The sequence below is a fragment of the Drosophila rhopaloa genome, unplaced genomic scaffold, assembly GCF_018152115.1.
Source record: "Drosophila rhopaloa isolate 14029-0021.01 unplaced genomic scaffold, ASM1815211v1 contig_3, whole genome shotgun sequence".
Lineage (NCBI taxonomy): Eukaryota > Metazoa > Arthropoda > Insecta > Diptera > Drosophilidae > Drosophila > Drosophila rhopaloa.
The window spans coordinates 3796476-3816239 of record NW_025335123.1 but is presented as its reverse complement, the minus strand read 5'-3'; the positions used below and the strand labels follow the sequence as shown (position 1 = coordinate 3816239).

Here is a 19764-nt window from a genome sequence, read left to right as displayed (position 1 = left end):
AAATCTTATTAAATTTAACCAAAAACTGTCAATGAAAAATCAACTTTAAATCAAGGTATGTATGTATTATTTCGAATTTCAAGACAGTTTATAAAACGAAGAATTCACAAAGTTATTTAATTAAATATCCGGCCCTCGACATCTTATAACCAAAAACTTTGAATGAAGTAAGGGTACTTTTCAAAGTTGGGAAAATGTTTTCTGTTTTCCAGAATTTAAGCCCATCACCAACATTATTCGAACAGTTATATGAGCATGTCAATAATAATAAACGACAGCGGAAGTTCGGCAAAGTGAATTTTGAAGGGCTTGAAAAATTCGCAACCGTGTTTTATATGTGTGTGTAGATCAAGATTGAAATATAAACAATCGGATCAAATTTGTTAAAATAGTTGTTTTTGAAGAAATTTGTTTATATCTCCCAGTTTCTGTCGTATATAATGTTTATTTTTACCATTACTGAATCAATACCTTTATTTTTATAAAAATCGAATGACTTTATCCTATATTTAATGGTTTTATATAATTTTGTATCCTTTCCTTGAGTTGACTATAACCTATGGCTATCATATATACAGTTCAATACAATATACAAGTGCAGGCTGTCATAAATCTTCGGTGTGAATGCAAGGGTATTAAAACATCGGCTTGCCGAAGTTAGCTTTCGTTCCTATTTATCAACTTACGCTGCCAGCTCTCGTTGGGATCCGCGTTTCCATTAACCAGGCGATGATCGCGCTCCATTTCCCGCTCCCGATCCCGCTCCTCGCCGTAAACAAGTCGCTTGCGCTGCTGCTGTTGCTGCTGCTGACCCGCCAAATGGCTGAGGTGGTTGTCCCTGGCCGCCTGCACCTCCTGCAGTTGCAACTGCTGCTGCTGCTCCAGCAACAGGTGCTCTCGTTCGCGCTCCCTCTCCCTTTCTCTTTCTCTCTCCCTTTCCCGCTCCTCGCGCAGCCTCAATTTGCGCTGCTCCCGCGGCTCCCAGTCGCCAGGATGCTGATCCAGCGAGGACTTGCTGCCATAAAGGTAGTGACTGGCCAGCGGAGTCAGCCCATCGGCGCAGGGATTGCTCCTGGCGACTGAAATCTGTTGCTGCTGCTGCTGTTGCTGTTGTTGCTGTTGCTGCTGGGGAAAGCTGCGATTTACCGGACTACGTCCCACCCGCAATATGTGTTGCTGTTGCTGCTGCTGCTGCGGTCGTTGACTGATGCCGTACACCTGTTCCCGCTGCTGGTGGTAAGCTCGTCTGGCTGAGGCATGCAGATGTTGCTGCTGCTGATGATGTTGCTGTTGTGTATGCTGCTGTGTCTGTTGCAGTTGCTGCTGCGTATGTTGCTGATGCTGCTGTGTCTGCTGATGTTGCTGCTGATTTTGTTGCTGAGTTTGCAGCTGCTGTTGCTGCTGATGTTGTTGCTGTTGATGCTGTTGCGGTTGCTGCTGATGTTGTTGCTGTTGCTGCTGCTCCTCGGCATACTCTGTGGGCGAATGGAGCAGCAGGCTGGCTCTTGTGGGCGGCGCCTCCCAGTAGTTCTCCTTGATAAACGGATTCTGACTGCCATTGCCGTTGTGCAGTTGTTGTTGCTGCCTGTTGCTGGCGGGCAACGCACCGCTACGTTTACGCGGCATTTCAGCGTAGCAGCCGTTGCCACGCCTACTGTCGCCCACCGTGTGATAGTAAAAGGAGGCGGGATAGTCGGGCTCCTCGCCGACCGCTCCGCTCCTGCTCCGCTCCACAGCTGACTCGCCCGTCGTGTCCTGCTCCTCCTCCAGGTCCTGTTGCTGCTGCTGGTGGTGGTGTTGCTGCTGCTGCTGCTGCTGTTGCTGGTGGTGGTGGTGCGGCGGTGTGGGCGGCGTGAGCGGGGCGCACAGGAAGGGATTTGTGGAAATGCGCGGCGTCACCGAGGACAGCGATTCGGAGGAGTGCGAGGAGGCCGAGTGCGGTGGCGGCGATTGCGTTATAATGTTCACACTCTTGTAGTAGCTGGACGTGCTGGTGGGCGTTGGTGTGGGCGTGGCCTTGGGCTGCGGACTAACGCTGACGCTGGCCAGCGGCTCCCCAGCAACTGCTGCCGATGTGGGACTGCTGCTGCTGCTGCTGTTGCTGTTGCTGTTGGTATTCACGTCCGCCAGGAGTGCATGTTGCTGCTGTGTCGCCTGATGTTGCTGCTGCGGCTGCTGCTTGGGTCGGCACTTGGGGAATAGCAAGCTGATCTGATCGTTGAGCGGCGGCGAAGGCGAGAGCAGAGCCTGCGACAGAATCAGCGGCGGTTGCTGTTGCTGCTGCTGCTGCTGCTGGTAGTTGCTGTTGCTGCTGTCGCAGTCTATCTCAAGGCTGCCGTTCAGAGCGTAGAAGCCGCGTTGCTGGCTGACCGCTGATGCTGCTGCGGCGTGTGGTTGCAGTCGCTGGTAGGGCAACTGTTGATGCGACTGCTGCTGCTGCTGCGCCTGATCCTGCTGCTGCTGCTGCTGCTGGTGGTGATTGTGGTGGTGGTGATGGTGATTACTGCTACTAGTTGTTTGTCCAGCAGTCAGTGTTGTCAATGTTGTGCTGACCATTATTGTTGCCAATAAACTGAAAGTGGAAAATGGAGTGATTTAGAAAAACGCTTAATAAGCCACTTAAAGTCCTCCCCCCATTTGTATACACGCTTCACATCCTGCTGGCAGTTGTTTTAATAAATGCAGGCGCAATGTCAACCTTTGTCATGTTCCAGCGGCAACAGGGCGTGACAGTAACGAGTTCTGTCGCCTTCGCAGTCGCCGCTCGGTCGTCTGGGTCACGTTTCATGGGGGAATATGGCTGGGGCAAACAAATGGCAGCCGTAAGACAGGCAAATATTTAATTGTCCACCCAGCATGCCCCTCCTCGGAAAGCGAAATGCGAAACACTCGTGCAGCAGCCAATCAATGTCATTGAGCGATTGCCGTCGGTTTGTTGAATTTAAATTTTAAAATGCTCGCCTGCGATGGCCGTGCGTTTAAGTTGGATTCAATTTGCATTCGCTACGAGCTTTTTGCCATGTGGCATGCAAATGAGCAGCCCTGGTGGCTTTTTCGGGTGTGGACAGCAGGTGGAACTTGGGAAAGTCGCTGGGAAACAAAACCAGTAACATGTAAAGAGATTCCGAATTTTGATTGCTCCTTTTTTTGCCGGCTAGGTAATATGCAAATACAGGAAAGATGCGGCTTTTTATTGGCGTGGATGCCAATGTGAAGCATTGAAAAATCAATTGAATAGAATTTTAATTGGCTTCGTTTTGCGTATTTTAGGTTTTTTAATCGCCTCTGAGTTGGCAATTTAATGAAAACGATTGTTAAGGTACACTGAAATGTAATGAATTAAGGAATTGTCTAAATAACCCTGGAATAACCCTGTTTTTTAAAATATATAATGTGCCTATTGCGTGAACCTACTTGTTTTTAACATGTTGTATAAAAATGCATTTATTTTAGCAAAATCAAATTAGGTAAAAAAATGACTGTGTCACTTTATAAGACACTATATTCCTGTACGAAAACTTTGGTTTCATCAAGAAACAGAGCGCTACTGCGTACATTTAATAAATATATCAAAGTAATGTAATCCATATACTAGTTTTCATAAATATGTCACAATTATTTAGGTATAACAACCCTTAAAGTTCAATGTTCTATAAAATTGTTTCCCCTATAACACAGCAATCAGCCGGCCACTCGCAAAAAGGTTTTTCTTAAACTGCTTAAACTGCTTAAAGCTGCAGCACATATCCCCTTTTGGGACCACCACACTGGCATTCCAACCCACCATCCACCCAAAACTCAACCCACAAGTTATGCTAATGCGTGCGGTGTGCAGTGTGTGTTGCTGCCTGGGGCCTAAAATATTTTCCCAACAATCAAACTCAAAATTTCGAAAAGGATTAACAACAACAGCAGAAGAAGCCAGAAGCAAGACGAGAAAAAAGTCAGAGAAGCGTAGAAAATATACAGAGGAAAAAACGGCAAAGCTGAGTTAAATGCTTGCCTTGCTTGGAATATAAAATCAAAATATGTAATTATAAAATAAAAAAGCTCAAAAAAAAATGTAGTGATAAGAATGTAAAGATTCTGGTTTTGATCATTTTATAACTTGAACGCAGGGGAATGAAGTCTTGTTTTCCAAGTTCTTTAACAACATGGCCAATGCAACATTTAGGCCAAGTGGAAGTACTTTCTGGTCAGAAAACTATACTTTAATAAATGTACAAATGTAATACATTGAAATTATATTGCCTCTAATGCAAAATAAATAGCAAAGATGGGGAAAACTGTGAATATTTTTTGTCTGTGTCACACATATGTAGAAGTGGGAATAACCGAAGCGAGCAGTGAGATATGTGAGCCGACTTCTGTTCGAGCTGTTGTTGCCGTGCGTCTCGCATCCCTTTGTGCACTCGCATGGAAAATATGTTTTCGTTTTCAGGAATACCACACAAGTGAGCTGGCAAAAGGGCAAGGAGCTGAGGCAGGGGGACTTCGTGTGCGCAGAACGCTTCCATGGAATTTAGAATTTGGAGGAGTGGAGTCTGGTCCTTCGTGGCCGAAATCTACACAACAGCTAACAAGTTATAACACCAGCAACGACACCCAGAGTCCTATCCGTATCCGGATGAGGATATCCCAGGACCAGGACCAGTGCAACATTTTCTTTGAGGCTTCACACGACACGAACACGGCTAGATGGGCAAACATTTTCACTGCTTCCCCGTGGGATGTTGGATCAAGATATTCCCTTGTCAGAGAAATGCTGTCACAATAAAATCTAGACTAAAAATGGCTCACCTTGTTTACTTTAAGTAATATACTTTATCGAATTTAAGACTATTCAAAGCCTTTTTGTTATGCCATCTATGCCAATTAACCAAAGTCTTTTATCATTATCTTTTTCTCCCCTTCTAAATTAAGCTCTTAAGCTAAGATATCTTTTACCTCTACACTTAATTAATTTACTCTTTTTGTGACCCGTGACTTTAGCTCTTCCAGCTCTAGGATTTTTTTATTAAATGAATAAAAAGTATTATTTACATTGTAAATTTAACTAGCAATCTAAATAAATTCTAAACAGCTCAAAGGAGCAAAGAGCTCAGAAGTACCTGCGGAATCGGGGATGTCGTCCCTTCTGAAATTCTATAAAGATTTTGTTTTCCTCATGCCCCAAGGAATGACGGGATTGACATTTAAGAGAGCAAAGGGGTGAACTGAAATGCGGAGGCAAGTTGAAAATGCTGGGAAAAGCCATCTATCTGTCTCTTCATCTATCTTTGTTGCTCTTTCCGTCAACATCAAGCTGTCGCACAGTGGGCGGGAAAAAATAAACATTTCAATTTTCACTTTAAGTATCTTATATATTTAAGTAGTCATACATATCTGTGAGGCTTTAAGTTTCATGAAAAAATGTAAGTATGCACGTAAGTAGCTACTTTTTTATTCCTAAAAGAAACAAATATATACAAACCAATTTAAAACCTAAAAACATATATATAACAAATAATTCTAACCATCTTTAAACAAACATAGTCGAAGGCCCCGTAGCAAGTACCATGCCCTTTTATGTTAGCTTTAGTTCTATCATTTATTATAAATAAATAAATAAGCCACCTTTTTTATAAAAATTGAATACCTGTATTTATTTGTAAAGAGTATAGAAAAAAAAAATAACTACATTCAAAACATTTGTTAAATTATACCAATGATATTATGCATTAAATGTTTGATCCACAAAATAAAAAATATTTACTTATTTTCAAGTTATATCTTTTTCTAATCTACGAGCTTATTGACCAAATATCCCACGGCATGTTGCCTGAAGTCCGTTGCCTGTTTTTTCCTCTTTTTTCCCAAACTATCGATCCTTCCACACTACATGCTTGGGGTCTTTAGCCTCGTTCCGACCACCTTTTCATGTCCATGTCATGTCTGGTATTTTTTCGGGTCCGAGCTGGGAAATTTGATGCCTTGGGTATGCCTAAGCAGACTCTGACAGCCTGTGTAACGATTGCGATTGGCATTCCTTTGATTTACTGGGCGATGCGCTGACACTGCGCTGCCCTTATTTCCCTTTATGATTCGGAGGAGGGTGTCAGCAGGATCGGGGAGTCTGAGCCCCAGGATCCTCTGCACTGCAACCAATTTAAGCCATTTAAAGTTGCAATTTAAAATTCAAGACCATACTTATTTGCAATTAAGCTTGTAATACATCTGAGTTTGGTTCATCTCTCATACCTTTTTGTTTCAAATAATTGTATGCGACTAATCAATAAAAGTGCAATATTATTATTAAAAGACAACCGATATTGCTGCGTTGTTTGTTTCCGTGTGCCCGCCATCTGCCTTCAGGTGATGCTAAGTGCGGGCCATAAAAATTTCATAAATTCTTCAGCCGTGGGGCACACATGCACATCCTCACACTCTCGACAGGACTCCCATCCTTGTCGTAGACCTGGCAGCTGCATAATTAAGCCACCAGGACGAGAACGAAAACGAGGACGAGCTGCTGGTGGGCGCGTCCTTGGAGTTTTATTAACTTAATGTCTGCTTAAACGATGCGTCGCTTGTCGCTCCTTAAATATTTAAAATTAATTCCACACCGTTTCCGTGCCTGGCCCAATGAATCAAAATCAAAATCAATTGCCAGTGCCCACAGTTTGCCACTGATGTTGACGTGGTGGTGCTGGGTGTTGCAGGGTGGTGCAGGGTGGTGCAGGGTGGTGCAGGGAGGTGCTGGCTGGCCAATGGAATGGCTGGTGGAATTGCTGGCCTATTGCGGTGGTATGGCTGATACCGTCATTACGGCCACATTGCGGCAGGACATCGGCAAACGACCAGCCAACGACGTGGGCAACGGGTTATATGCAATTACCTCTGCCTATGATGGCATTAATTATGCAAAACAACTAACGCTGCAGGAGGCAGTGGGTGGTGTTGGCTGGTGTGGGGTTGTAATGAGAGTGGGTGGACTGGGTGGACTACTACCTACCGGGCACGCAAATCCACGTGCCTAGATGGCGGACTTGGCCTGACTTCCTGGCGATTGCATGCGCCATCGGCAGGACTGCCGTAAATGAAACATGCAATTTATTTTAACCCAAATCGTTGGCTGTTTTTTGCCCCTTATGCAATTACTTGCCATCCCCGGTGGGGCGATAAGTACTGCTTTGTCTGGCGATTGAATGCACACGAATCCCCAGCCCGACATGTTCTTCTTCCCTTATTGTTTTTGTTGTAGCACACTTCTTGGGGCGTCCGCGGAGTTTAGTTAATATTTTGCAGATTTTCGCCTAAGCTGTGCAATTAAGCCAGCCTTTTGGCTTTCACAGTGAGCACTGTGAGCACTGCCCAAGGATTAATTCAATTATGGCCAGGAGATCGGGATGCGGGGAGGGGGCGGTGTAACTTAACGTGGCATTCGTGTGGGCAAATTGTTGCTAAGCGGATTTGAGTGCAGTGCATGAAAATTGCTGCAATTTGGGTTAAAAACCATTTTGGCTAAGAAAAAACCCGCGCACTGACAACAAACATGAAAATAAAACAAAAAAAGGGAGACGTCATGTAAAACGCCGCATGACAAAAGCACACAGCGATAAAAGAAATGATGGGGAGAACCAAAAAAAAGAGAACGAAAGTGAAAGCGAGAAGTGTAATGAAAAGTGAAAGTGACTAAGATGTTTTTCCGAGCTGTTGATGACGTTGGCGAGTAGTAATGTTGACAAAAGCAAAACCAAAAAAAAACAAAAAAAAAAAGCAACGACAACAGCAATAACGGTGAAATTGTAACGTTTGCCAAATGAAAATGGCAGCACGCAAAAATGGCGAGAACAGAATTTAGGGTGAGAGGCGGAAAAGAGGATAAAGTGAGAGCGAAGAGGACGACGAAAATGGCGAACGAAGTGAAAACAAACATGACGAACAGACAAAGAAAAGCGGGGAGGTTGCCACCAAAGTAGTCTCCAGGGAAGGAAATCGGAAAAGCAGATCTTAAGTCTTAAAAATATATTCAAAAGAAAAAAAAAAAATAAAAAGAAAAAGAAAAAAAAAGAAATGTCAAATAGAATAGATATAAGATATAAGATATAAGTATTTTTGAAATGTTCTTAGATTTGAAAGCGTTTAACTTGATTTTCATCTAATATTTTTGGTAAAGAAAAGTTTTTAGGCTAGAACTTAATATACAGGAAATAACCTTTACTAACGTTGAACATATATTGATAATATTGTTTAAGATGGTTTGACTTTACTTGTAAAAGAATGAAATTTAATAGAAGGTAAGCTAATATCATACAGATTTAAGAACCAATGGCATACATATTTGTATGCAAAGAAGAAGTTCGTAAAAAGTTTTAAAGTTTTAATGTGAAATTGTCAAAGGTTTCCTTCCATAATAAATTGTATATATTTTTAAATATCATAAGAAAAAGCTAAATCGGTGTATATTTTAAGGAAGATTTTTGTTTGAAGAGTTCCCATGGTCGAACCCCGGTCATCCTCGAATCGAGGAGAAGCTTTCGAGGAAACAGAACTGTTCGAGCCACCCACCCCAAAAAGAAAACACACACAAATCAAATTTGTTGCAAGGCTCGTAACACTCGAGGGTTGAGTGACTGGCTGATATGTTTTCGACTAACTGACTGACTGACTCATGCCTGGAAAGGTGGATATATAATGTGTATACACATGTGGGTTGGACACGGGGGATGTTTTTGGGGGGGAGGGGCGTGTTGAATGGGTGTCATTGTCGCCGGTGGCAAATGTGTTGCTTACGGGCCTAAGGGTCCATTAATAAAATGAGTTGGGCATAAATTTGAACTGGCAGAGGTATCCTGAATTCCCAGGGAGGTCCATTGCAGCGGTGGAGGGGGGATTGGAATTAAAGGGGAGCAGTCGGAGGTGGCCTAAATCGATTGAAAAGTGAATACTCCATGCAGCCCCACACAACAATGCAAACACCTTTAAGCGGATTATGCAGACCCAGACTTTTTCTCTTTACTTTACAAAACTCCTCATCCTTAATTTGGGGACTACCCCTCCCCTATCCATCCTTCTCCATATCCTCCTAAATGGATCGTAAAATTTAGCTCCTCTTAATGCTAATATTATTTTGCCAATTTTTCCTGTGTACGCATGTATGTGTATGTGCCTCTGTTTGACTGACGATAAAGTGTTTTGGCCATCACCTGAACGCTCAGTCACCTGGCTTTCCCGCACTCAGAGAGCTCCTTTTCCAGCCCCCCTGGAACTGCCAATTCCGGTCCGGCTCTTTGACATATCTCGGTGCGTGCTGAGCTGGTTTTATGGCACAAGTTTTCATTGGCTTAATGCATATTTAAAATTGGATACATTCAACCTGGCCGAATCGTCTCCCCTATACGCGACTTCCCAAAACTCCCCGCCTCTAGTCTCCCGAATTTTCCCCTTTCGAGCCAGCATAATGCCGCTTTGAGCTGCAGTATTTAAACTGATAGCGATGAAAGTTTTAGCACAACGTGCGAGAATGGTATTGCACTTGAAAAAATAGGCTGGATGAAAGTCGGAAATATTTCTAAGATCTTCGGTGTTTTTCAGGTTAGATCGGCAAGCATTAATCTGTGAAGTAGTTGTGTTTTTTTAAGTATTGTGGTGCTTTTCAAATACTTTTACTACTTCCACAAATAAAACAAATTTTTTAAGGCCTTAGCGAATTATTTAACAGTTCTATTTACATTTTAAAAAAATATTAAAGAAGTGTTTGGCGTTTCTATAGAAATAGTTTATTAATGTACTTTTACAATTTTTCAAAAATCGATTTTATTATCTTTCAAGAAAAAGATAAACATGATATCCAAAATGCTGTTTGATTTTAATTCTTGTTTTCAACTGCTGTATTTTTTCTTTCAGAAATTGCAATTGAAATTGACTTTCTATTGATCTGTCTAAAAATATCTATTTTCATTTTTGGTAATTTATGACCGTCAACAGCTCGCTTTCAGCAACAGACAATTTTTTCAGCAGATTTGCAGATTAAAATTTATTATGACACACTTTCAGACACCTTTATAGTTATTTTAAATCGCTGCATTTGTTGATTTGTTATCAATGTATGCATTCATATTTGTATTTGCAGAACATTTGTTAATCGTATAAACTTGATTACTTATTTTTAACCACAAGGTGTATTGACATAAGCACGCCGGCGGCAAAAACGTTGTCAATAAAAAGTGAACGTATTGTTTGTATTTCTTATAAGACAAAGCTTGCTATTTTTTTCTCTGTTGGAATAAGTGGGGTTTTTGGATGGGGGTTGCAGTGGGTGGTATGGGCGGTATGGGCGGGTTGCTGTGTGTGGTGGTTGTGCTTTCGCTGTCAGTCCATTATCAGTGGGGCTGCAGCTGCAGCTAAAATAGAACTCAGCTTCAGCTGAAGCACATGCAATCCATAAACTTCTCCATTCGGGGGTTTGGACTAATGTGTTTTTAAGGTGCACCCCTCCCCTACCCCACCTCCACCACTCCACTACTGACACACATATAGTACGTTATGAGGGGATACTATATAGCTGCCATACTTCATGTTGGGCTTTAATTCAACGTCTTCGGCTGTCGTCGCTAACTTCAATTATTCGAATGCTATTCCAGTCACGTCCCTGTGTTCGTGCCGGTTCTTCCTCTTGGCCTCTGATTGTTGCTATATTGCTATATGGCCCCGTTCCTTCCATAACTTTTCGTAACGATTTTTTCGCAGCCCAAGCCAAATATAAAACAAAAGTACCAAAAATAGCTAGCGAAATTTACAACAATCGCACGCCCACGAGAACGAACACACCCCTTTTTTTTCATGGCCCCATTGCAATTTGTGGCAACTTTCCACCCATTTTCAGCCCCCTTGTCCGAACTGTGTTGTTTCAGTTTTAGTTTCGGAAAACATTTCTGGTTGTTTTTCGGGGGCTATAAAACGTTTCGAATTAACGTTGGTTGCCAGACAATTGGGACACAAAGGGATCGAGCGGGTGACGCTTAATGGGAGCCTTGAGAATGCTTTATTAGCCGGATAAACTTTATTAAAGCGTTAGTTTTGTCGGCGAATTTCAACTGTGCTTCGAACGGGATTCGGTGTCACTCTGTTCAAGAACGTCGCCAAATATATGTATAACATCATTTGTTTTTGCGAAAATCAAATATACAAAAGAACTGGGGAACAATGAACATTTTGGGAGTCTTAGAAGAGCTTGGCTTATTGTTTTTCACTACATTCGAATGGAGCCTAGTGATGACAAAAATTTTTGCATAAATTATTTACAACCTACACATATGCAAATAAAAATGTATCCATAGATGAATTTTTCGGTTGACAATGACTTGCTTTTTATTTCCATTGGAATACTGAAATTTACTAAATTTAATTTTGTATATTAAGTAAAATCAGTTCTGAATAACACTGTGCTTAAACATTTTAACAAGTTATCCCCAGAAACGTTCCAGTTAAATTTTGGTTTTTTGAAAATCAAATTTATTTATTATTGCCAATCAAAGTTTGCAACAGCAATTTCATGCAAATAGAAGTCGCATTTAATTTTCTAATTGAAAATCAGAAATGTTGCGCTTACCAAGAATATAACAAATTTCGCAGAACTCACTGTTAAGTTTTCAGCTGAAGGGAACTGGCTTTATGCCAGTCCCGATGAATCAGCTATCCATTAGCTCTTTTCGTCAGAAGCCATCTTCATTAGCAGCTTCCCGTTATGTCGCTGATGGATAGACCGTTAATGCTGGCACACGCTTCCCCTTTCTCTTTCCCCTTGCCCCTTTCCCTTTCCCTTTCCCTTTCCTGATCCCGATCCCGACCCAAGTTGCCAGGACAATTAACCCGGTGGAAGAGGGCCGAAGTTAGTGGAGAAAGTGCTGACAGAACCGGCGATGGACGGCTAGTCCGAGTTAATGAAATGCTGGCGACGCCGACGACAATTGGAATAAATTGCTGGTCCGCCGGAGTGGCTCTAGTTCGCGAGGAGAAGGCGAGTTGGGGTCGTCAGTGTGGTTGGGAGTGTGGTGTAGTGTGGCATGTGGCGTGTGGCATGAGAGCTGGCGACTCATCAGCCAGAAAGCCACTTTATTCTATTTCCGTTTCCGGCTGTTGTCGCCAAGCGTCCTCCAGCCCAGTTTCACCCACTACCACCCAAACTTTTCTTGCCCCTGTGTTGCTCTAGTCAAGCTGCCGAGTATGTAATGTGTTTCCGCTTGCCACAAACTGTGGCAGCAAGTGCGTGCCAAGCAGCGCCAGTGAAACCAAAGCAAACCCAGCACAATCCCAATCTCGGATCCAGAGCTTGGGACGTATTCAACCTCTAGAAACTCTGGAAGCCAGAGAAAGTCAGTGAAGGCTATAAGACTCTAGGATACCCGGTGATATCTCGTTAGTCTAGCCTTTCTTTGGCGGTATAAAGAAACTTGGCACAGTCATTCAGTTTTGAGTTTAATCGAAAGCTACCTTCCTTCAAAGAGTTCTTAGAATATCACTGTTATAAAATTGGAATAAATTAAAAACCTGACGAAATGATAAATACAAGTATGTTACAACATCACAAAAACAGTATATATATATATTTAAATTTTCTTACCAGCTAATTTTAGTTTTTAAGAAAAGTAAAAATTAAGGTGGGCTATCCTCTTTGTTTATATTGTCTTTGCAATAATTATGAAAACCATTTAATAAATAATTTAATTTAATTTTTAATGGTTCGAGCAATATGTCTTTTAACGAGTCGTTATTTTTATAGCATGCTTACTTTGCAAATAATAAATTTATTTGTAATAATAGCCTTGACTAAATTTGCCCTGGCTCAGTTTATAATCTCAAAACATAATAGCTGTAGGTGTTTATTGAATTTATGGATTAAGGAACATACTAACACACTGGTTCCCAAATCCTTTGGTATTTAAAGAGATTTCAGCACAGGCGCTCCTATATTTTCTTCTGATCATAAAGACCTTAAGGTACGAGCACGTACCAGTAGGAAATATAACGTACATCTAATCCCCACGAGTAGAGGGTATAAGAGGCAGCTGGCCAAGACGATGTGAGGCGCGAGTTTGGATGTTGCAAGTGCCTGTGGCAGCCACGCCAAACCAACAAAATGACACTCAAAATGTCAACGCCACCGAGGAGCAAAGGAAGCGGGCCAAACGGGGCCAGAACAGAACTTTGTATATGCACAATAATGATGGCTCCGCTCCATATCCCCAGAAGTCTGTTAGCTCCCACGCTGAACGCGTACCATATAGTTGCAAGCCAATCCCGAGATACGCATTTTTATTGTACAGCTGGAATGAAGACGTTGACGGAGGCGGTGGCAAGATATATGAGCGTTGCATGAGGCAGCAGCCAAAGTTCTTGCAAGTTTCCCGAGTTGACACACTCGGAGAAATGTGTCTGACAGGGAATGAATCACTTTGCCGTGGAACTGTGTCGTTTGCCACTGGGATTATAAACTTAAAATCGTTTGAAAGCGAAACTTTGAGAACATGGTACAGAAATTTGGGTTAGTTTGCATTTGTACGTTGTTCAATTAAGTTTTAAAACATCTGTAATTGAGATTTCGTTTATTATTAGCACTAAATCGATTCAGCTAACCAATATAGAGGAACCAATCACTCAGATTATGAATATTCATGTTAACATACATATTAAGCACATTTGTTTAAAAGCTCATCTATTTGAAAAATTAAAAAATGGCTAACTAATCGTATTTTTTCTTTTCAGTGTTAATTTTTGGTCAGTGCTGGGGATTCAGTGACAAGTTGGGATTGCTCAGATTTATGCAGCTGAAGGCGTTGGGCGAAGACGAATTGGGCTAAGAGTGCCAACTGCAGGGATAAACGGAAAGAGTGATGGTGTGAGTGTGAGTGTGGAATCTGGGGCAATGGGAGCTTTATTAGTCTGACGCCCTTCGCCAGTTTTCCCCATTTCCCCACCCTAGAATGTGGGGGGTCAGGCAGTCAAGTCAACTCGTCTCGTCTCAATCTGGCCAAGTATTTTCCAATCTACCACTAAATACGCTTAATAACTTAAGACCCTCTCCGTGTTTTGCCCCTCTCCACCCATTGCATACTTTATGAGCTGGGATTATGGTCATTAAGGTGGCAGACGACCACCTCACATATGTATGGCATATGCTAGCAACAGTTGGCGCTCATTTCGTGTGAGTGGGTGGGAGTTGCAGTTTTGGATGGGGTTTCGCTTTCCGTGTGGACCACAAAACGTTTAGCGTTAAGCCGGCAACAACCACGGAAGTGTGGCATTGGGGGGTTTGAGCTCAATTATGTTTTTGGGGACCCCAAGCTGAGAGTCAAGTGGTATGTCCCTGGCTTTATCCTTTATCCTTGCCACTCGGACCGAGCCAAATCGAGCTGGGACTTTCGGGGCAACGTCATCGATGAGTCACAGCCGCTCGGAGGGTTGAAGGTTGAGTTCTAGTTTCAGTTTTAGTTTTGCCCAGGCGTTGTTGTTTTTCCCGCCGCTCGTTTGCCAAATTAGTTTCGGGCTAAGCTGGCGGGGTAAAAGTTTTATTTTTAGACCCGTCGCCCACCACCACCCCCATTATTATTTTCATTTCCATTTCCACTTCCACCCACAACAAAGTGACATGGCCACCCCAAAAATTATCTGACAAAGACACCCCGAGGGGCTGAGGACGAGTTCAATGACACGACAACGAGGAGATGGCTGCCTATTTAAGTGTTAAGAGGGTTGAGCTGGCAAGCCCAAGTGAGTGTCTTTCTCTTCCTCTCTCCTTGGCTTTCTCTCGCTCTCTTCCTCTCTCGCCGCCTCCCACAACTTTCCCATTTTCCTGAGGGGTGCTGACTTCGCCCCCACGCTGATTGAGCCTCACAAATCGATTTCCATTGATTGATAAAGCTACCAAGGCAGCGACAGTAGAAGCATGCGATTCTGAGAAAAAAAGCAACGCAGATTTTTTCATAAACGATTTGTTGGGCATCATGACTTTTCGACTTATTTTTAAGCGATTTTACATCATCGTCGTCTCAAGAAAGGTTTTTTTTTAAATCCTAATGTTTTTACCCCAAATCTGTGGAAAGTATCACAAAGAATGGTTTTCCAGGGCAAAGAAAGCTGCGACCCTGGCCATCTTAAATATGTATAATGTATACTCCTAGAAATCCTCATTCATTTATATGTATTATAATTGTAGGCATTTTAAGATCTGTGCCTTCAAATTCTTTATTCAAACTATAGAAGTATACAAAGAAAAAAGATTCAAAATGATAGAATAGAATAAAAATATATATTAAGTAATATATTTCATTAAATGTACGATCTCCGGGAGTTAGATAGCCTGCTAAAGGATGTTTTCGAATCAAAGTGGAAGGAGGAGCCAAAAGACCCCGGGTAAGGTCAAATACTGTGGTTAACTCAGTGCACAATGCGCAATACCGATAAATCAATATTAAAAATAAAATGACAAATAAAATGCCACGCGTAGTTCGCAATTGGTATTGTGATAAAAGATTCGAGGCACTCTGAGAAGGAGAATTGAAGGAGAATTGAAAAGCATTGGAAGAAGCAGGGAGCAAAAGAAAAACATTGTACAAATATTCCGAACACTTTCCACATTCATTTATTAAGCAAACAAACGGGGGGTCGAACCGTCAGGCAGACGGCGAGGGTGAAAAGGGGGCAGAAGGTCGCCCGGAAGGCGGTGATTGGGGAGGGGGGACGGCGGGGTGGAAAGCATTAGGTGGGCGGATTCAGATAGCGACAGGCGTCAAAGGTCGGGCCCCTTATTTATTTCCAATTCCAATGCCGTGCCATTTGTCGGGCAAATGTTTCCACACCCCCAATTAACCAAGGGAAGGGTGCAAATTGGGTGCAAAAGTGAATAGATACAAAGACTAACTAATCTTCAGATGCCCGAATCCGCAGTGGGTTTCAGTGGTTCCCCAAAAAAATCGCAGTGACAAAAAAATTATTCAAAAGTATAAGTTTAAGTTTAAATGGGGAAGAAAGGTATTTAAACAGTGTTGTTTAGGGTTAAACTTTAAACGATAGCATTAGATATTTTCCTTAGGATATGGCTGCCATCTTATATATTTAGCCACAACTATAACTATAGAATATCGGGTCTATACCTTCTACTTTCTCTTCCTTTCACTGTGCTTTTCAGATGCCGTTGGCGTTTTCAGAGAGCGAACGATTTAAAGAGTCGCCCAAAGACACGTACGAAATGCAGGAACGGGAAAACGGGGAAAATCAATGGAAATTTATGTGACTCAAATATAAAACCATTTTATTTCCCTTGTCCACCCGTCTGCCGCAGTATACATTGCGATATTTTCCACAATTTTTGTACACTTATTTGGGTCCCTCTCTATAAACCTACGCGAATGCAGCGAGCATTGAAAATTTCCCAAGAGGCCACTGTACGAGGCAGATAGCCGGTTTAAATTCGTGTGCATTGTGCATGCTTAATTGAGTTGTCCCCTCCTCCGGGATTTTCTTTTTCTTCCTGTTTCTGTTCCTGTTCCTGTTCTTGTGCCTCCCATATAGGCGGTGGTGGTGGTGGGCGTGCCAACACATGTCCCTATGTGTGTGCTCCAAACAGTTTATCGAAGCAAGCACCCCCAGAACCATCCCCAACCCACCTAAACCCACTCTGTTGATTTAGCCCTGCAAAATGTCCTCGGCCCGTAAATCGCGCACATCGCTTCAGTTGATTTCCATGTCACTGACAAAACACAATTTGCTTTCGCCTTTTGTGTACATAGCTAAATTCTAGATGGGCCACTGCATTCAGCATACAGCATCGTTGGGGGGTTCAAGTGAAAAAGGATTAAAGGTAGGGCGATGTCCGCTTTTGTGGCTGGAGAGGTCGAGCGTTTGAACAGCCCGACAGGGCAGCAAATAACTTGGCCAAGATGACATCTAATCTCAAGAAATCCAAGGGGTGCGGTCTGACGGTCGATGGGGATGTTGTTGGGAGAGAAACTGGAGGGGCTTATTAACATAAACAGGAAAGGAAGCTAACTGCGGCCACTCGAATCGCATGTACCTTTGCAGTCGTAAGAGAAAGGTATTATCTATTTGACTAGGTTCTATTTAGACTTTCATATAAAGTGATCGTTGGTTCTAATGGCAGCTATATACTATACTATATCACATATAGTTGTCTATTTCTATAAAATGTAAAATGTGTTGCTGTGTTAAAAAACAAGATAGCAATGACTATTTATTATACCCTTGCAGAGGGTATTATAATTTTGGTCAAAAGTGTGCAACGCAGTGAAGGAGACATCTCCGACCCTATAAAGTATATATATTCTTGATCAGGATCACCTCCTGAGTTGATATAGCCATGTCCGTCTGTCCGTCTGTCCGTCTGTCCGTCTGTCCGTCTGTCTGTCCGTCTGTCTGTTTCTACGCGAACTAGTCTCTCAGTTTTAAAGATATCGAATTGAAACTTTGCACACACCCTTCTTTCCTTTGCACGCAGTATATAAGTCGGAACGGCCGGGATCGGCCGACTATATCCTATAGCTGCCATATAACTGATTGATCGGAAATGCCATAACTCTGCTGTTTGTTAAGTTAGGAAGTTGGGACTTTCTGTGGGTTCTATATTTGGCCAATCAATCCGACCTACCAAATTTCATAAGGATCGGCCGACTATATCCTATAGCTGCTATATAACTGATTGATCGGAAATGCCATAACTTTGATGTTTGTAAAGTTAGGAAGTTGGAATTTTCTATGGGTTTTATATTTGGCCAATCAATCCGACCTACCAAATTTCATAAGGATCGGCCGACTATATCTTATAGCTGCCATATAACTGATTGATCGGAAATGCCATAACTTTGGTGTTTGTAAAGTTAGGAAGTTGGGATTTTCTATGGGTTTTATTTTTGCCCAATCAATTCGACATATTAAATTTCATAAGGATCGGCCGACTATATCCTATAGCTGCCATATAACTGATTGATCGGAAATGCCATAACTCTGCTGTTTGTTAAGTTAGGAAGTTGGGACTCTCTATGCGTATTATATTTGGTTAATCAATCCGACATACCAAATTTCATAAGGATCGGCTGGCTATATCCTATAGCTGCTATATAACTGATTGATCGGAAATGCCATAACTTTGGTGTTTGTAAAGTTGGGAAGTTGGGATTTTCAATGGGTTTTATATTTGGCCAATTAATCCGACCTACCAAATTTCATAAGGATCGGCCGACTATATCCTATAGCTGCTATATAACTGATTGATCGGAAATGCCATAACTTTGGTGTTTGTAAAGTTGGGAAGTTGGGATTTTCTATGGGTTTTATATTTGGCCAATTAATCCGACCTACCAAATTTCATAAGGATCGGCCGACTATATTCTATAGCTGCCATATACATAACTGAACGATTGAAAATGCCATAACTTTGGTGTTTTTAAAGTTAGGAAGTTGGTATTTTTATGAGTATTAAGAATGCATCATATGAATAATTTTGGGGAATATAATTTGCAGAATATTCTGCAAGGGTATTTCAACTTCGGCTCCGCCCGAAGTTAGCTTTCCTTTCTTGTTTTATTATGGAAAAGTCCAATCGAGATAGCAGCTATTAATTAATTTAATTTAATACTTATTAAAGGGGTCTTGCATTCAGCTGTTCCCCTAAAGTTCATCGCAAAAGAATCGGTTTGAAAAAACCAAAATCGTTTAATGACCTTAAATAAATGAAAATGTATCTATTCCTTAACAGATTGCCTTGCGGCAGTAAAGTTATTTGTTAGCTTAACATTGAGAATGGAAGTAAAGTCAATTAAACAAATGAAATGGTTTTTAGTCCGGATAATCAGACAAAAATTAAAATACGATTTTGCTGAGTGGGCCGACTATGAAATTGCTTTCTTTAAACAAAAAGATTTGCAAAATTATGGACCCACGCAATCTTCCAACCAAGAATATATAAACAAAAATTACTGGCCATAAGCCCGATTCTTTCCTAAACCCTACTTTGGCAAGTGTATTTGTTATTTGCTCACGTTCTTAATAAATTGATTCAATTACAAATCGATTGCTTTGCGGATTTGCGCAAGATATCATATTCAATGAAGTGAATTAAAAAGTAAAGGGATTTGAGGTCATTTGAAATTTATTTATGTCTTTAGGACAATGCCACGCTATAATGTACATTCGAGCTATACATAAAAACTCTTGATGTAGCCCACAAAATGTGGCAACACAGCTGCAAAATTAAACAAAAGTAAAGGAAAGTTAAGGTAAACTTGGGTACGGACCATAGGAAAGTCGCATGTCCCCAAATCAATTAGGACTCATTCCAGGCCCATTGGTTTCCCAGACCCATCGTGTCATTAAATGCTGTCGGAACTTGCGAGCCCTTTCATCCATATTCATTAGGCCCCAAGACGCAACAAAGTTGCCCGGGACAAGCAACAGTTCTCCGGTTGAGTTGAGAAAGCGAATGGGAAACTATATTTATTAATTTTACAAGTGAACGCTTTGCTTTCCAATTCGATGTGGCTGCAGGACCGACCGCAATAAGCCTAGAATCCACAATCCATAAGCCCACTCCTCCTCTACTTCGCCATCGCCATCATCATCATCATCATCATCATCAGTTTCATCGTTTGGCGTCGTTAGGAGAAAGTTTTCCAAGCCGCAGAAATGATTGCTGTCACTGATAAGGCGACTGACAATGGTCGAAAGGAGTTGGCTGCGGCGGTGGGGGAAAAGTTTTCACTACTTTCGGTT

The 19764-nt window shown here is 41.9% G+C and overlaps 1 protein-coding gene across 1 annotated transcript in view; it reads right to left on the bottom strand.

Annotated features, from left to right (window-relative positions):
* Positions 1 to 19764, bottom strand: part of LOC108046108 — a 96352-nt gene that overhangs the window by 13705 nt on the left and 62883 nt on the right. Inside the window, 2 exon segments of the mRNA XM_044461403.1 lie at positions 687 to 1292; positions 1407 to 2572. Coding sequence (XP_044317338.1) covers positions 687 to 1292; positions 1407 to 2556 — 1756 coding nt within the window. The 5' untranslated portion in view covers positions 2557 to 2572.